Here is a 14,752-nt window from a genome sequence, read left to right as displayed (position 1 = left end):
AATATTCAGCAGGAGAATATGCAGACAATTATTGATCCCTGAAGACTCCTCCTAAATACTACACTTCAAAGACCAGCTCATAATCATCCATCCCACCAGGACCACTGTAAAATAAAGCAGGACAGGGCGAGAGAGAAAGCATTATAGAATCCTGGAGGCCAATGCACGTAACGGACTGCACAGAACGTAGCACAGAAGAGGAGCTGGAGGTCCAGGGTACTCACTACACTCAGAATAGTCCAAAGTCACAAAATCAAAATCGACCTCATAGCAGAAGACTTCCAATCTACTCACCATCCCCAATTCCAAATTGTTTTCCACTTTTGAGCACACAGACGATTCAACCTAAGGGCATGTGGACCTATTCTACTATGAGCATGCAGAGGGCATAGGCTTACAATAATCTATTGTCTAATTAGCTGTTTTGCTTATATTCCTAAACTACAACGACAAATTAGATTTAATCTTGATCCTTCTAATTAAGCTCTGTGCAATAAAACTTTCTACATTGATGATAATGTTCTATATCTACGCTAATCAACACAGCAATCCCTAGCCATATGTGAAACTGAATTTTTACTTCATTTAATTTTGATTTATTTAAATTTTAAAAGTCACGTGTGGCTAGCGGCTACCATGTTGGACAGTGCAGGTACAGTCAGTTGGGGGTGGCTGCTGCAGCACTGTATTGAAAGGCATCCTAATGGGAATCTGGGCCTAACAGGAATGAGCGTGCTGTGTTAGATCAGAGATCTTTATCATACTTGCAGGCTCAGTTAAGGGATTTATCCACCTTTCCTTTACACCAAAAGAGAACCTCTCTTTCTAATATCTACAGTGATTCTCAGATACTTGAGGGTCATTTTCTGCTCTTGGAAAAAATAAGACTGGCTGAAAAGAACCAGACTTTAAAAGAAGAAGGAAAAAAAAAAAAAACTTCACCCAGGATAATGCACAATGCCCCTCTGATACACAGAGAAGAAATATTAGTTTCCAGCAGTTTTATAGAAGTACATAAAACCAATACAGTGTTAAACTATGAATTATTTTAAGCTATGATATAGGCTTTTCTTCATCTGTAATGTTACAGATGTGTGCCATGGACAGGTCATTAAGATGATACAATAAATAAAAACCCAGATTACACAGACAGAGTAAACCACATTATCTATTTTAAGTGCCAACAATATACTAAAGCCATTGCAAAAGAAACTACTATGCTTGGGTCGAAAGTTCCACATCCCACAGCACTTTAAAAATAATACTCTTCACTTTCCAATAAAGGAACAGAACCTCTCACACTTGATTGCTTCAAAAATACCACTGTACTGCCTCCATGAAATGCCATCTTGGCCAAGCAAAAGGAGTTGTCAAAAGATGTCACATACAACACTACCATCATAAGAAAAATCAAGAACATTTCCAGATCCCAAGATGGGTTCCTATAAAGCCCTCCCAAGGGAAAACTATCTCAACTCCCATGAAAATTTGGTTCCAAGGTGATCTCAAAACCTCAACTTAAGACTCATTTTGAAGTCTCCTTTCGGTTTCATATATGTATAAACAAAACGGCGGAGTTTTAGTATAAGCACCTATTTCTGTCCGGAGCTTTAACCCTGGGAAGGCTCTAAAATTATTCAAGTCTCTCCCAAACCCTGAGATGTCCAAAGGAGACTCAGTTAGTGCCTTAATTGAACCGCTCTGAACAGAACCACATCAAAGCAATTATCTGTACTACCCTCCTCCTGCCTCTCACCATCTAATACAGTAAGATAATAAATTTCTCCTGGATAATGAACACCATTTCCCTGGGATTCTATATACAAAAATTCATCTTGGGATTTCGCCCAGGACGACCTATTTAACACAAATACCAAAGACTTTTATAAGCTGGTCCCATACCTTGTTTCCCAAAGAGAACATTCTAGTGAGATCCTAGTTAACCAGAAAGCTAATGTTACAGCAAAATTTCAACTATTATGTATTTACATAGAATCCTTCCACATCCAAAACGAACAAACTGTCATTGTTTGTCCTCCAAAAAGAAATGAACTGTTGTACTTTTTCTTGAACTAACATGTAATATCAAGTTAAAACATTAACATCAGGAAACCAGAAATAACCTGTTCTCTTACCTCCACCACTGTGGTTTCTGCAGCTTTGCACATGGGCAAGTTGAAATTCCTGGCACTTTTCCTACATTAGAGGTAGGGGAAATAAGAAAGTGGAGAAAGAAGACCAAAAATAAGAAGCGTCTCTTTCACATTTAATTATAGATTAAAAGAATTTCTATGAACTAAGAATCTGTGAATCTTTTTTTAAAAAAAAGTGTGTCGTATTTTCCATTAATGAAGTTTTATAACTATTTTATAAATGAAAACAATACGATGCCCACTTAACTCAATTAAATGGATTTTTATGGGATTGAGGGAAAGAGGGGTTATTTTTCAATTTCAACACATAGATTATACACAGCAAAATACAAGGGATATTAATAAATCTATTTAAAACTAATTTCCTTAAATCTTTTTAATAGGGATACTACTTTATTTCTATAGTTAAATACTACTTATTAAAATATTAAGGGAAAGTAGCATGTGGTTCATATGAGAAGGTATAGTAATTATATTCTCTATTAAAGAGAAGTGTATTTGAAGCCCATTGCTGAAATTAAATAAAACATTCATTGGTAATTTGTGAGTCACCTATAAAGCTCATTCTGGAGAACCAACTTTTAACGAAATTTTTGAAAGCACAACACTCACATCAGACCTTGAGGTGTAAAGATTTCAAGAAGGTGCCAATTTTGCCGATGGCTTTGCATTCCCAAGTTCCTAAATCAATATACTTCCTCTAACCATAAAAACTTAAATGTATTTTTGTTTCTGAGAGGGTCAAGTTGATAGAAAAATTTCTCTGGTAAAGGGAAACAAGTCACAGCTGTTTTACTGGTCTTTTAGGCCACCAAGGTTTATTTCACTCGGATTCAAGGACAGGTATGTCCTTGAGAGAGGAGTCCTTGTGTAGTTTCACAAGTTGTTGTGTTGGATTCTACCAGACATTCAGCATCAAAAGCTCCAAGGGCAGTGTGGCCAGAGGTAGGGGCGTACAGGGCTCTCCCAGATTAACAGCGGCATACACAGACCTCTGTACCAGTTGTCCCACCAAACATGAAGGTGGTCCTAGAAGTCAATATCTTAAGAATCTAGGTCACTTGACCATTGGTGATGAACACTCTGATTTCACATCAAAGCTCAAAGGTTACTGAGCATACACCACAGGCACAGTCTGTGCTCGGAATAGCCCTGTGCAATCTTGAAGTACCAGAGCCAGGGAGCGGGGCACAGGCTAAACTCGTGGAAATATTTTAAATAATTCATTTCTATTTGCTACTATACAATTGCATTGATCTTTCTGAAAAAGCAACTAAACTTGGCAAATGTTACACCAAGTTGTTAAATAAGGTAGACAAGACGCAAAACGTCTTCTGTAATTGCCAAAATTAGTTGTAATTTCAAAAACTGGCTGAATTCAAGAAATCAAATATGGTATTAATATTGTATAAGTTCTTCAGAAATGGATAGAAACAACATGAGCATGGTCACTGAGAATTTAATTGTGATTGTACCAAAGCTGCATTTGGTAAAGATAAAAATCACTAACTAAAAGGAGCAAATGGCAATATTATAAGAAAGAAAATGACTTCTGTAATCTAACTGGTGTCTCCAAAACTAAATATTTGGGGAAACTTTTATACGTATATTCAAAGGTTGCATAATTTTAAGAACACAACTATATAATCTCTAAGTCCAAGGTACTAAATACTTGGCCTTTAGTATGCTTAGGGTATCAAAAGATCTTGAAATCTATTAAGCCTCTGGCTTAACACCTGTGGCTATCCAGATAATGAGAACGAAAGTTTAGCATTAAGGTTAACCAACTTTTCAGATAGAGTCTTTAGAAGCATTTCCTAGTAGACACTCATAGAACTGGAAAAGAACTGATCTAAAAGATGATTAGCAATATCTTTCCAGCATATCCAAGTAACTTAGACATTTTAAGACAATGCACGTAAATTACAATATCAAAATTAAATATAATTATGTGGTTTTGTCATGTTTTCTAAGCACGTCTCCACACTATAACTGGTCCTGGTGACTAAAATACACAAGGAAAAAATAATTTGTATGTGACTATATACAAGGGTATATCGATTCAGATATTCAAGAAGCAGAGCAATGTGGACACCAGCCCATCAGAACAGACTCCCACAGGCACACTATACAGGCGAGCCCACACAGCAGCAGCCCTGCACACAGACACATATACACAGACATGTGGGTGCATTTGAATTCAAGTCATTTTTTAAATGAATTTTTAAATAGCACACACACAAAGATATCCATTTTATAATCACAATTTAGGAAATAGAAAGTTGCCGAAATGCATTATGTTAATATTTTTTTAAACAATCACACTACCTGAAAATGACGTTTCCAGCTCGGTCTGCCTTCCAGGCTTTCACCAAAGCAAAATCCCCTGTAATTGCTTCCTCCAAAATAAAATTTTGACCATTAAACTTTCTCACCTGCAGGAGACAAGGAAGGCACTGTCAGCAATTTGCACAGGTCTTGTTAGGTTGCACTGTGTGCTCAAATTGAGGCAGAGAAGAGGACACGAGCTCAGGGGAGAAGAATCTAAGCTGAGACCTCAAGGATGAGCAGTGGGAGGCAACTAGGATTTAGTCAAAGTGGTCAAAGGGGAAACCAAGGGAACAGCATATGCAAAGGCTCAGTGACAATAGACAGCTTGGTAAATTTGAGGAACCAAAAGTTCTATATGCCTGAGGCATAGACTGTGTGTGTTAGTATTCATTTTATAATTTGCATGTATAGGTTATGAATTGAACAGGAAAAATAGTCCCTCTTTCCCTCTACCCCCCCAAAAAATATATATATATAAGTTGCATGAAATGGGCAATGTGTTGTTTTTGTACCTAAAATAGTTATAAAAATCCAGTCATCTCTCCTAATTAATCCATAATCCTAATCCATAATCCATTGAGATTTTAATTGGGATTCCTACAATTTGTAGATTAATTTGGAGAGAACTGGCAAGCCATATATTGCCCCACCACGAGCATAATACATGCCTACATTTTTTTGAAGTCTTCTTTTACCTCCTTCAATAGTTTTATAATTTTCCCCATAAAAGCTTTGTATATTGTTTTAGGTTTATTCATAGGGACTTCTGATGCTACTATAAATGTTATATTTTATTCTATTATACCTCCTTTTCTGTCATTACTGGTCTAACGGAATGCTATTGAATTTTGTATATTTATTGTCTTTTAATTCTCCTACAAATTTGCGGAGGGAGTGGTGCATAAAGCAAAACTATGCTATGGCATTATGTTCTTTTTCTTCTTGGGGATTCATCTCTGGGAATTGAAACAGAAGAGAGGAAACAACATCACTTGCCACACTCCATCACTACCCGGGATGAGAGCCTGAGAGTCGTTTGAAAACAGAGCTCCATTCTCCTTCCTACTGCACCCTCTAGTGGACAAATTGCATGCATTCACTAGAAAGCCTCAGTAGAGAGCTTTGGTACACTTAGTTTTCTTCACTACGGTTTAAAACAGAAATCCTTTCTTAAAGAAGGGCTTCATAAAAGACCTTATCCAACTTTCCCGCTTAAAAGATTAAAGAATTTAGAGAATCATTAGGATTCTCTAAATAAATGGGGATAAATGAAGATCTTATTAATATGAACTTAGACAAATTATATGAAAGATATTTATAAGCCGTACATCAATATACAAAGTTTTTTTCAAAGAGTCTTATGTATTCCAAAGTCATTATGGTGAATACCAATGATGATAGTTTGGTATTTTACATACAGATCTAGAAAACCAGGCTAAATATATACCAACCCAGGGCAAAATCAAGAAATTGGCAGTTTTTTCTATTCCAATTATATAATTTCCTCTTGGGTCTACATATCAGCTGTTGCTATGTGTTACCTATTCTAAAATGTAAAAATAGAGAAGGAACTGGTTTTCTCAAACTGGCTATTATATTCACTTGAAAGAGTTGTGTATTTCATGGTCCCCACTTACTCATCTTTCAGTCCTTTCTTGAATCTACTGCAGTCAGATTCTCACTCCCTCTACTCCAGAAAAATCCCTCTGTGACCTCCATGTTTCCAAACCCAATGGTCAATTCCCAGGCCTGTAAATGGACCTCTTCACACTCTTTGACACAGTTGATCCCTTCCTCCTCTTTTGTAAAATTTCCCTTGTCTTTCAAATCACCAGAGTCCCCTGGGTTTCCTCTTCACTAGCTATTAGACACTCTTTCTCATCCTGTCTGCTCCTTCTCCTCTTCCCAACCTTTAAATGCGGGCAGTGTTCTCCAGCTACCCCCCAGCCCTAGCCGCTCATTTAGTCTCACAGATTTAAATGCTGAATGCTGATGCCTCCAAAATTCCTGTCCCAGCTCTAAACTGCCCCCAAGCTGGAGCCTCCTGAGCACCTCCTCTTGGAGGCTAATGGACGTCTCAGATGCACCATCCCAGACAGAGCTCTCTCTTTACCCCCATGCTTTGCCCATCTCAATAAGCAGCATGCTTGATTCTTATCCTTTTTTACACCCTACAACCAAGACATCAGTAAACCCTGTTGGCTCTACTATCAACATATATCGCCATTCCAACCATTTCTCACAAATTCTACTCTTACCACCTTAGTCTAAGTCACCTTCCACTCCCACCTGGATTAATACAACACCCTCTTAATCTTTCTTGCTGCTTCAGCTCTTGGCCCCCTACCAAAAATTCACCTCCCAAGAGCCACAGTGAATCTTCCAAAATGGAACTCGGATCACATCACTCTCTCACCTCTGTTCAAATCTCTGTTGGCCTCTCACCTCTCAGTCAAATCCAAACTCACGTGATCCGGCTCCTGCCTCGCTTCAACCTCCAATCCTATGGCTCTCTGCCTCATCTGCTCTGTTCCGGTCTCACTGCCCTGCTGTTCCACACACAAGGCAAAGGCGCCTCAAGACCCTGTCCCTCTTTCTTCTGTCTAGAGCACAACCTATGATCTTCACCAGGGTCATTCTCCTATTTTATTCAGGTCCCCACTAAATGTCACCTCTTCAGAGAGGTTTTCCATGACTCAGTCTGGAACACCACCTCTCTGCCTTTACCCAGCTTGATTTTTCTTCACGGCACTTTCAGTAGTGACATCATGTGCTTGCTAATTGTGAGTTCCACCACTAGCAAGGGGACTTGGTCTAGATCTTCCCTTTTTCCATGGTACTTAGACCAGTGCCTGGCAAAGAGTATGACCTCAATTAACATCATTGAATTAAGGAATTCACCCACTTCTTCTTCCTACCATAGACAGGGGAAACAAAGAGCTAACGAGAGCTGTTTCAAGAAATTATCTGTTGTATTCCTAGGGGATTCAGACAAAATTACAAACCCACTAAATTCATGTACCTGACTCCAGGCAGAATGAATCCAGAAATTCAGGACAGATGCTAGTCCATCCTAGGCTTTCCTAAGGTGAGTTAATGCTATAACTTCTAATAAGCTCTTCCAATTTTTCTGGACATCTTGATATATAATACTGAGATCCACTTTAATAATTAGGCTCCTGTCTTTTACTTTGTCAAAAACTTTTTAAACCTAATCAGGAAGTTAAGAAAGTATGTAGAATATAAAAAATGTTAATAAAAGCTTTGAGTCAATATAGGTCACTCCAAGCAGAAAGGCGAAGCTCCAGATGGAGGACACGGTGGGGGACGAACACTGAACAGCAGGGGACACGTTCAATGACCTTTTATCTTCCCTCAAAACACAAGTTGCAGAGTTAACATCCCTATAAGCAGCCAGGTGATAAGACAGCCCCTGATTCACTAAGTTTTCTCATCCTTAGAGCTAAGCTCTGCATTTCTGCAACCTGTGCAGGAAGAGGGGAAACTAGAAATACAGTAATGAAAGATTGGCCTGTGTAATTTTTAAAACTGGCTCAAATCTGAGTAACTCAAATATCTGTATCTAGAGTTCTATTCTTTTCTACTACGTGAGTGAAGTTACCCAGTATAAAGGGGCCCATCTCATCGGCACTTCAAAGAAAACTAAGTTATTCAGTCTAAAGCTCAAGCGTGTCCAGCAGTCAAAAGGAAGGATAAAGGAGACAATAAGAACTCTCTCTCTATTTCATTGTATAATTACAACTGGCCCCTGCTTTTCAAGATTGTAGACAAACTTGCGGTTTCCTTGGCTTCTTTTCCTCTAGTTACATTCATAAGGGGCCTGAGCAGGAGGAGTTTAATACCATATATATCATAAATCTACTCTATTTTCCACTTAAACATGATCGGCAATTATAAATGCTCCTAAATGTGTTAAAACCTACCACAAAACTAATCTTGACTCACACATCTGATATGGACTATAGTTTCTTTTCTTCTCCTTTATTTATTCTGCTCTTTTTATGTGGTTTAATTATTAGCAGATGTTCAGCTTTAGATAGAAATTTCATCTAGCATATTTACATAAATGAACGACACTGTTTGTCCTCAGGCAAAAAGGATTCTATACTTATTTACCCAATGAGTCCACCTGGAATCCTGTGCCGAAAGAGGCACCCGGTGTTACCCGGATGCAAGCGCTCCTTACCTCTCTTGGCTTGCTGGCAATGGCAATGCTGCCATCTGTGTTGTATTTGATTGGTGACCCTCCTTCTTGCACCAGGGTCCCATACCCGGTGCTGGTGTAAAACGCAGGAACGCCAGCCCCACCTGCACGAATCCTCTCTGCGAGTGTGCCCTAGGAGTGAGCAGCCAACACCCCATAAAGAGTTCATGAAGCACACTCTGTATGCGGACACAGAAACATTCACAGACGTGGTTCCTACTCTCTAGAGTCTTGTCATTCTAAACAGTACCTAGCGCTGTATCCTGGTGTATTTCACCAATGCCGTATGCTAGAAGATTCACTTAAAACAATTACTGCCTCTCTAGACCACAACCTCTCTGGTCTTAATCCACATTCAAATTGTAACTGCAGGTACCAACAAGCTCCCCCAAAGGGAGTCCTGGTCCCTACACTTCATCAACACTTCTTCCCCGGCTCTCAGGCTGTAAAACAAGTTGCCAGAGCCACTGTTTATTCTGTGCCACTAAGATGGGGAGGGGACACTGACCTCTTTCAGTTTAAAGAAAGAGTATAAAAGAATAAGGAAGTTCCTCTCCCATATATATGCCCTCTGACAAAATAAGGGGAAAAGGTATAAAAGGCAATTCAAAAGTTAATTTTCAATAGCTCCACAACTGGAAGGATAAGGTATCTCAACCTATAATGTGAAGAGGAAAAGTATATGCTATGGATTGAACTGTGTCCTCCCAAAATTCATGTGGAAGCCTAACTCCCAATGTGACTGTATTTGGAGATAGGGTTTCCTGGAAGTCACTAAGGTTAAATGAGGTCATAAAGGTATGGCCCTGATCCCATAGGGTTAGTGTCCTTATAATGAGAGAACCCAGGGTACTCACTTTCACGCATGCGCACTCACTTTCTCTCTCTATCCCTCCTTCCCTCTACCAAGAACCAAATCCGCCTTCACCTTGATCTTGTACGTCCCAGCCACCAGAGCAGACAGAAATGAATTTCTGTAGTCTAAGCCACCTAGTCTGTGGTATTTTGTTATAGTAGCACAAGTAGACTAAGAAAGTACACCTTTTGTTATCTTCAAAAAATTTTAAATGACAATTGGATAAATACCAAGCACAGTACGATGCTATGATAAGCACAGTGCCAACACTGCAGAGGGATCAGGTGTGACTGCAACACAGTGAAGCCTCGGGTAGAAGGAACTGCTCCCCTATGCATGCTCTCTCCAGCCAAGCGTATGCTGTGATTTAATTACTGGATTTTTTTAATTCTGCTATATTACATTATTACCAATTTGGTGAAGTCAGAGGTAATATTTTCTGTTGACGAAAGTGGGTCCAGTTGCAGAGACCATGTCAAAATGGAAGACCAATGCAGACAACCTGTAGATCCTTGTTTTACTCAAATGGTTTCACAAACTTTCCTCTATGAGAAACTCTTCACTCACTTAGGAGATGGTGTATGAAATGAGCGGAAACTTGCTAGGTTAAGTGCAGTAATTGCTCACTTTGTAATGGCGCCAGTTCCCTGGAGACCTGGTCCCTGAGCCCAGCTCTTACTCTATGATGGAGCCAGTCTCACTCCCCATGGGCGTCACTCTCCTGAGATGTCTCAGCAAGACCAGATGACTCACAAATTTCTAACTCGATGATTTGTAGGAACTGACTTTTAGAACAATTGTCAAACATTTCAGTAAGTCCCTTTGCAGGCTTCTAGAGGAATATACATTATTACATTATAGGGTCAAACTTAAAAATTTATCTTGTAGCCTGGATATTTTTACTAGAAATACCTCATTTTTCAGTGCACACCAACAGAAAATATTAGTCCTCAGCAATCAGAAGGTGTGGCCTACCCAACAAAATTCCTTTTTTTGGCAAAATAGTATCGTCCCTGCCTTACCTCCCTTGCACAAAGAAATTTCTAGGGGGCAGAGGGGAATGTAAATTTTAAAATAAGTTAGTATTGTAAAAGAAAAGCAGAGAAATGTTCTTACCTGAGGTGTCAGCTCTACTTCTAACTCACCAGCTAAGTACTGCCGTTCAAATTCTGCATTTTCTCCCACGTACGAAGAGACCATGCGTTTTATCTGCTTGGATCGAAGTAAAAGGCCCAAGCCAAAGTTGTCAACCCTGGAAGGGACGCGAAGGCAGCTTACAGTCAAAGGAACATCTGAGAGCACACTAATATTGCTAACACTCACAAATGTCAAATTTTATTAATTTAGAGAAATCCCCTCTCCTAGGCATCTAACCCACATTCTCCCTCAGCCTCCACCACCCAAAGAGCCTTGCACGGTGACGATGCTTTTCTTATTTTACAGTTGAGGAAACTAAATCTCAAAATGTTTCAGTCATTACTTCCAAGACCTTGGGCAGTAAGTGACACAGCCAGGATTCAAACCCACGATCCTACCCTGCTCCTTTCATTCTCTCCAACTCTCCAAAGTGATTCTGAATTAGAAGATGAGCGAAGAGATGGACTGGTTCCTGCCCTCGGCTTCAGAGGCTACATAAATGCAATGGCAATGCCACTCTCCTAGCCTGCACTGACCCCAAAGGAAGGTTGGGATGGAGAAACTTTCTGTCCTAAAAAGGCGGGAAGGGCATTCTCACATTTAAAAGAGAGAACAGCATGCTCTTGAAATATGGACCCAAATTATAAATAACTATGAACATTTTCCCTATATCATAGATATTTTGCTCAAGAAGATTTACACACTGAAACATTTTTAATGACAACAAAAAAAATCAGGAAATGAATCGCAAACCAGTGAAAAGATTATAGGTAGCAAGAATAACGCTGTGTCTGTTAAGTTGTATATAATATAGTGTAATATCTCTACCAAAGTTGGAGTTCAATTTATTCTTAGAAATGGTACACGTAGTGTTGGCTTTTTTCCTTAGGTAAAGGTGCTCATGTTAGTGCCTTTCTTATTTATTTCTATTCTTTTTCAAAGCAAAATACACCTAGGATTTCAAGTAAAGTCAATGTGACAAGACAGATTAATAATTAAATGAGTACTTTTCCACTTTTAGTCACCTCATCCCTCTCTCCCACTCAAAAGTTTCAAAAATACTTTAACCAACTAGATTAAAAAAAAACATTTCTAAGATAACAAAGAATACTTGAACTTAAGCTATCAAACTATTTTTAAAAGAAATATGGTGAGGGGCCGGTCCAGTGGTGTAGGAGTTAAGTTCGTGTGCTCCACTTCAGTGGCCTGTGGTTCGCAGGTTCGGATCCCAAACGCAGACCTACATACTGCTCTTCAAGCCACACTGTGGTGGCATCCCACATACAAAAAGTAGAGGAAGATGGGCACAGACGTTAGCTCAGGGACAATCTTCCTCAAGCAAAAAGAGGGGGATTGGCAACAGATGTTAGCTCAGGGCCAATCTTCCTCAAAAACAAAGAAAGAAAAGAAATATGGTGAAAACCACAATGAGACATCACTACAAACATGAAAGAATAGCTAAGTAAAAAAGAAGGAACTACCAAGTATTGACAAGGATTGCCAACAATCTGGTTGCCAACATTCTGGCTGGCAATGACCAGAATTCTCATATGTGTTGAGTGGAACGTAAATTGATACAACCAGGTTTGAAAAACTATTAGCCATATCTATTAAATGCTACTAGCCATATCTATTAAATGCATACACTAAATCAGCAATTCCACTCCTCAGTCTATACCCAATAGGAATGCATACTTCTATTCACCAAAAGATACATACAAGAATATGCATAGTAGCATTACTCACTATAGCCAAAAACTTGTGCCTCCCAAATATCCCTCAAAAGTAGAAGAGACAAAGAAATTGTGGTGTAGCCACACAATAGAATACTATATGGCAAGTAGAATGAATGATCTTTGCAACAACAGATGACTCTTGCAAACAAAAATGTTTAACAAAAGAAACACAAAAAGTATGTACTGAATTATTCCTTTTATAGGAAGTTCAAAGTCAGACGAAACTAATGCATAAGACCAGAAGCCAGCACAGTGGTTAACCCTGGTAGCGGGAGAGGAGAACAGTGACTGGAAGGAGCGTGAGGGGGGCTTTCTGGGGTATGAGTCGTGTTCCGTATCTTTATCTGGGTGTTGGTTACACGGGTGTGCAGCCTGTAAATATCCACCAAATTGTACACCTATGATTTGTTCACTTTTCTGTGTTATTCTGTATAATACTTCAATAAAGTTTTTTAAAAGATAGAAATGTAGTGGTTAAGGCCAGAGTGCCTCCCAGAAACAGAGGTCTTCACTTATGATCTCCCTCCCATTCCTATAATGCTCTGACGACTCCTCCGCAGGGAGCTGTGTTATCTACATGGTTCATTCATCCAACAATCCTTTATTGAGTCCTTACTCTACCCCAGGGCTGGTATGTCAGGTCCTGGGCCATGGGTAGCTCTGAGTTATCAAGAAAAAAACATGGAAACATCACTTCAACAGAGGGAGAGATGTACTAAGAGAAGTCTGCATGAAGCGTGATGAGAACACTAAAGATCGAAAACCCAAAAGTTAAGAGAGGAGAAAGAGGGCAGAAAAGGGCTTACAGAAGATGATACCTGAACAAACTTGCAAGAAAAAAAAGTCTCCGAGAGCAGCGCAAAGATGTGGAAGTGACGAGGGAAAGAGGCAGACGGGCAGCTTTGCAAAGGTGTAAAATGGTGTAACAGCCTCAGGTTGAGTGTGACTGGAATAGGGACTGAAAGCAGCAGCGAGGCAGGAGAGGTAGAAAGCAGGACAGGTTGTGATCTGCTTACTAAGCCATATCAAGAAATCAGGATTTCATCTTGAAGGATATGGGAGACCCTGTGAATAATTTTAAGCAGAAAATAACAGGGTATACAATTAATTGGAGAGCTTCAGAGATGAAAGGCAGGGACATCAGTTAAGAGGCTTGAAATGGTCCAAACAAGCAATGATGAGGGTTTGAATTAAGGCAGTGGCAATGGCAATGGAGAAGAAGGGACAAATTGAGGGATATTTGGAGGAAATAATTCTTAAGACTTGTTGTCCATCCTGACATAGATGCAGACCCAGTCCAGAAGTCAGGCTTTGGCAATGGAATATAGCAGAATAATGGGCAGGTGAGAATTAGTCTAACGATCACTGGTAACATCCACTTGTTTGACCTGGAAAGGGGGTGAGTATGGTGCCTTACGTGACAAACCACTGACATTTCTCCTAACAACCTCCTTTTCTCTCATCTTCACTACACTCTCCATCCTCATACTCTTCACGCCCACACGTGGCCATTCTCACTCAAGTGACTCTTTCCTAGGTCTCAGAATGTACCATTTCCAAGCCTCTAACCTCCCTAGCCTGGCCTGACAGTGATTACCTCAAAGCAGTCCAGGTAACAGGTAACCGTCATCCTGCTACTAAACTGGCTTTATGGTCCCAGCCTTCCAATACTGAACCTTATAACATTTCCCACCACCATGGGCATAAAAGAAATAGCTACATGATTTATTCTTACTTGTTCAAAAGAAATCTTAAGCCTAAATAACGTAAGTATTTTCAAGACTGTACTTTTGAGATGCAGCGAGAATTCCCTGAAGATTAATAATACAATTGTCCACTAGAGGGCTCCACATCACTACAGATTGTCTCTAGGACTCAGGCTCTTGCCCGCACTTTCATACACACAATGCTTTCTGTTTTTGTTGTTTTTTATTGTTTTTCTGTTTCACCTAGTCCTACTTAATGCCTCATTAAGCCCTCAGTTTTTCAGGTTAACAATTCTATTCCCCCCAACTCACTGCCACCTGCAGCCTTCCCTGTCACCTGATGGCAGCCCCATCCTTATAGATGCTCAGTAAACTAATGGGGTCATCTTTGACTTCTCTCTCACACTCCACATCAATTCTGTTGGGAAATCCTGACTCTACCTTTAAACTCGATCCAGAATCGGACCACTTCTCACTCCCTCCTCCGTGACCTGCACCACCTCTTGCTGGGATACTGCACACACTCCTCTGCTTCTACCTCTGCCTTCTACACTCTACTCACAAAATGACAGCCAAAAATGTAAGGGTAAAAGAAAATGTCAGGTCAT

General features: G+C 39.7%; 1 protein-coding gene across 1 annotated transcript in view; it reads right to left on the bottom strand.

Moving 5' to 3' along the window:
- Positions 1-14,752, bottom strand: part of OXCT1 (3-oxoacid CoA-transferase 1) — a 128,101-nt gene that overhangs the window by 97,023 nt on the left and 16,326 nt on the right. Inside the window, exons 4-7 of the mRNA XM_046671662.1 lie at positions 10,682-10,817; positions 8,692-8,841; positions 4,482-4,588; positions 2,136-2,196 (exon numbers count right to left, since the gene is read on the bottom strand). Coding sequence (XP_046527618.1) covers positions 2,136-2,196; positions 4,482-4,588; positions 8,692-8,841; positions 10,682-10,817 — 454 coding nt within the window. The remainder of the gene's footprint in view (positions 1-2,135; positions 2,197-4,481; positions 4,589-8,691; positions 8,842-10,681; positions 10,818-14,752) is intronic.

Source organism: Equus quagga, chromosome 9 (genome assembly GCF_021613505.1).
Source record: "Equus quagga isolate Etosha38 chromosome 9, UCLA_HA_Equagga_1.0, whole genome shotgun sequence".
Taxonomy (NCBI): domain Eukaryota; kingdom Metazoa; phylum Chordata; class Mammalia; order Perissodactyla; family Equidae; genus Equus; species Equus quagga.
Note: the sequence above shows the minus strand (reverse complement) of the source record. Positions and strands in the feature narration are given on the sequence as shown.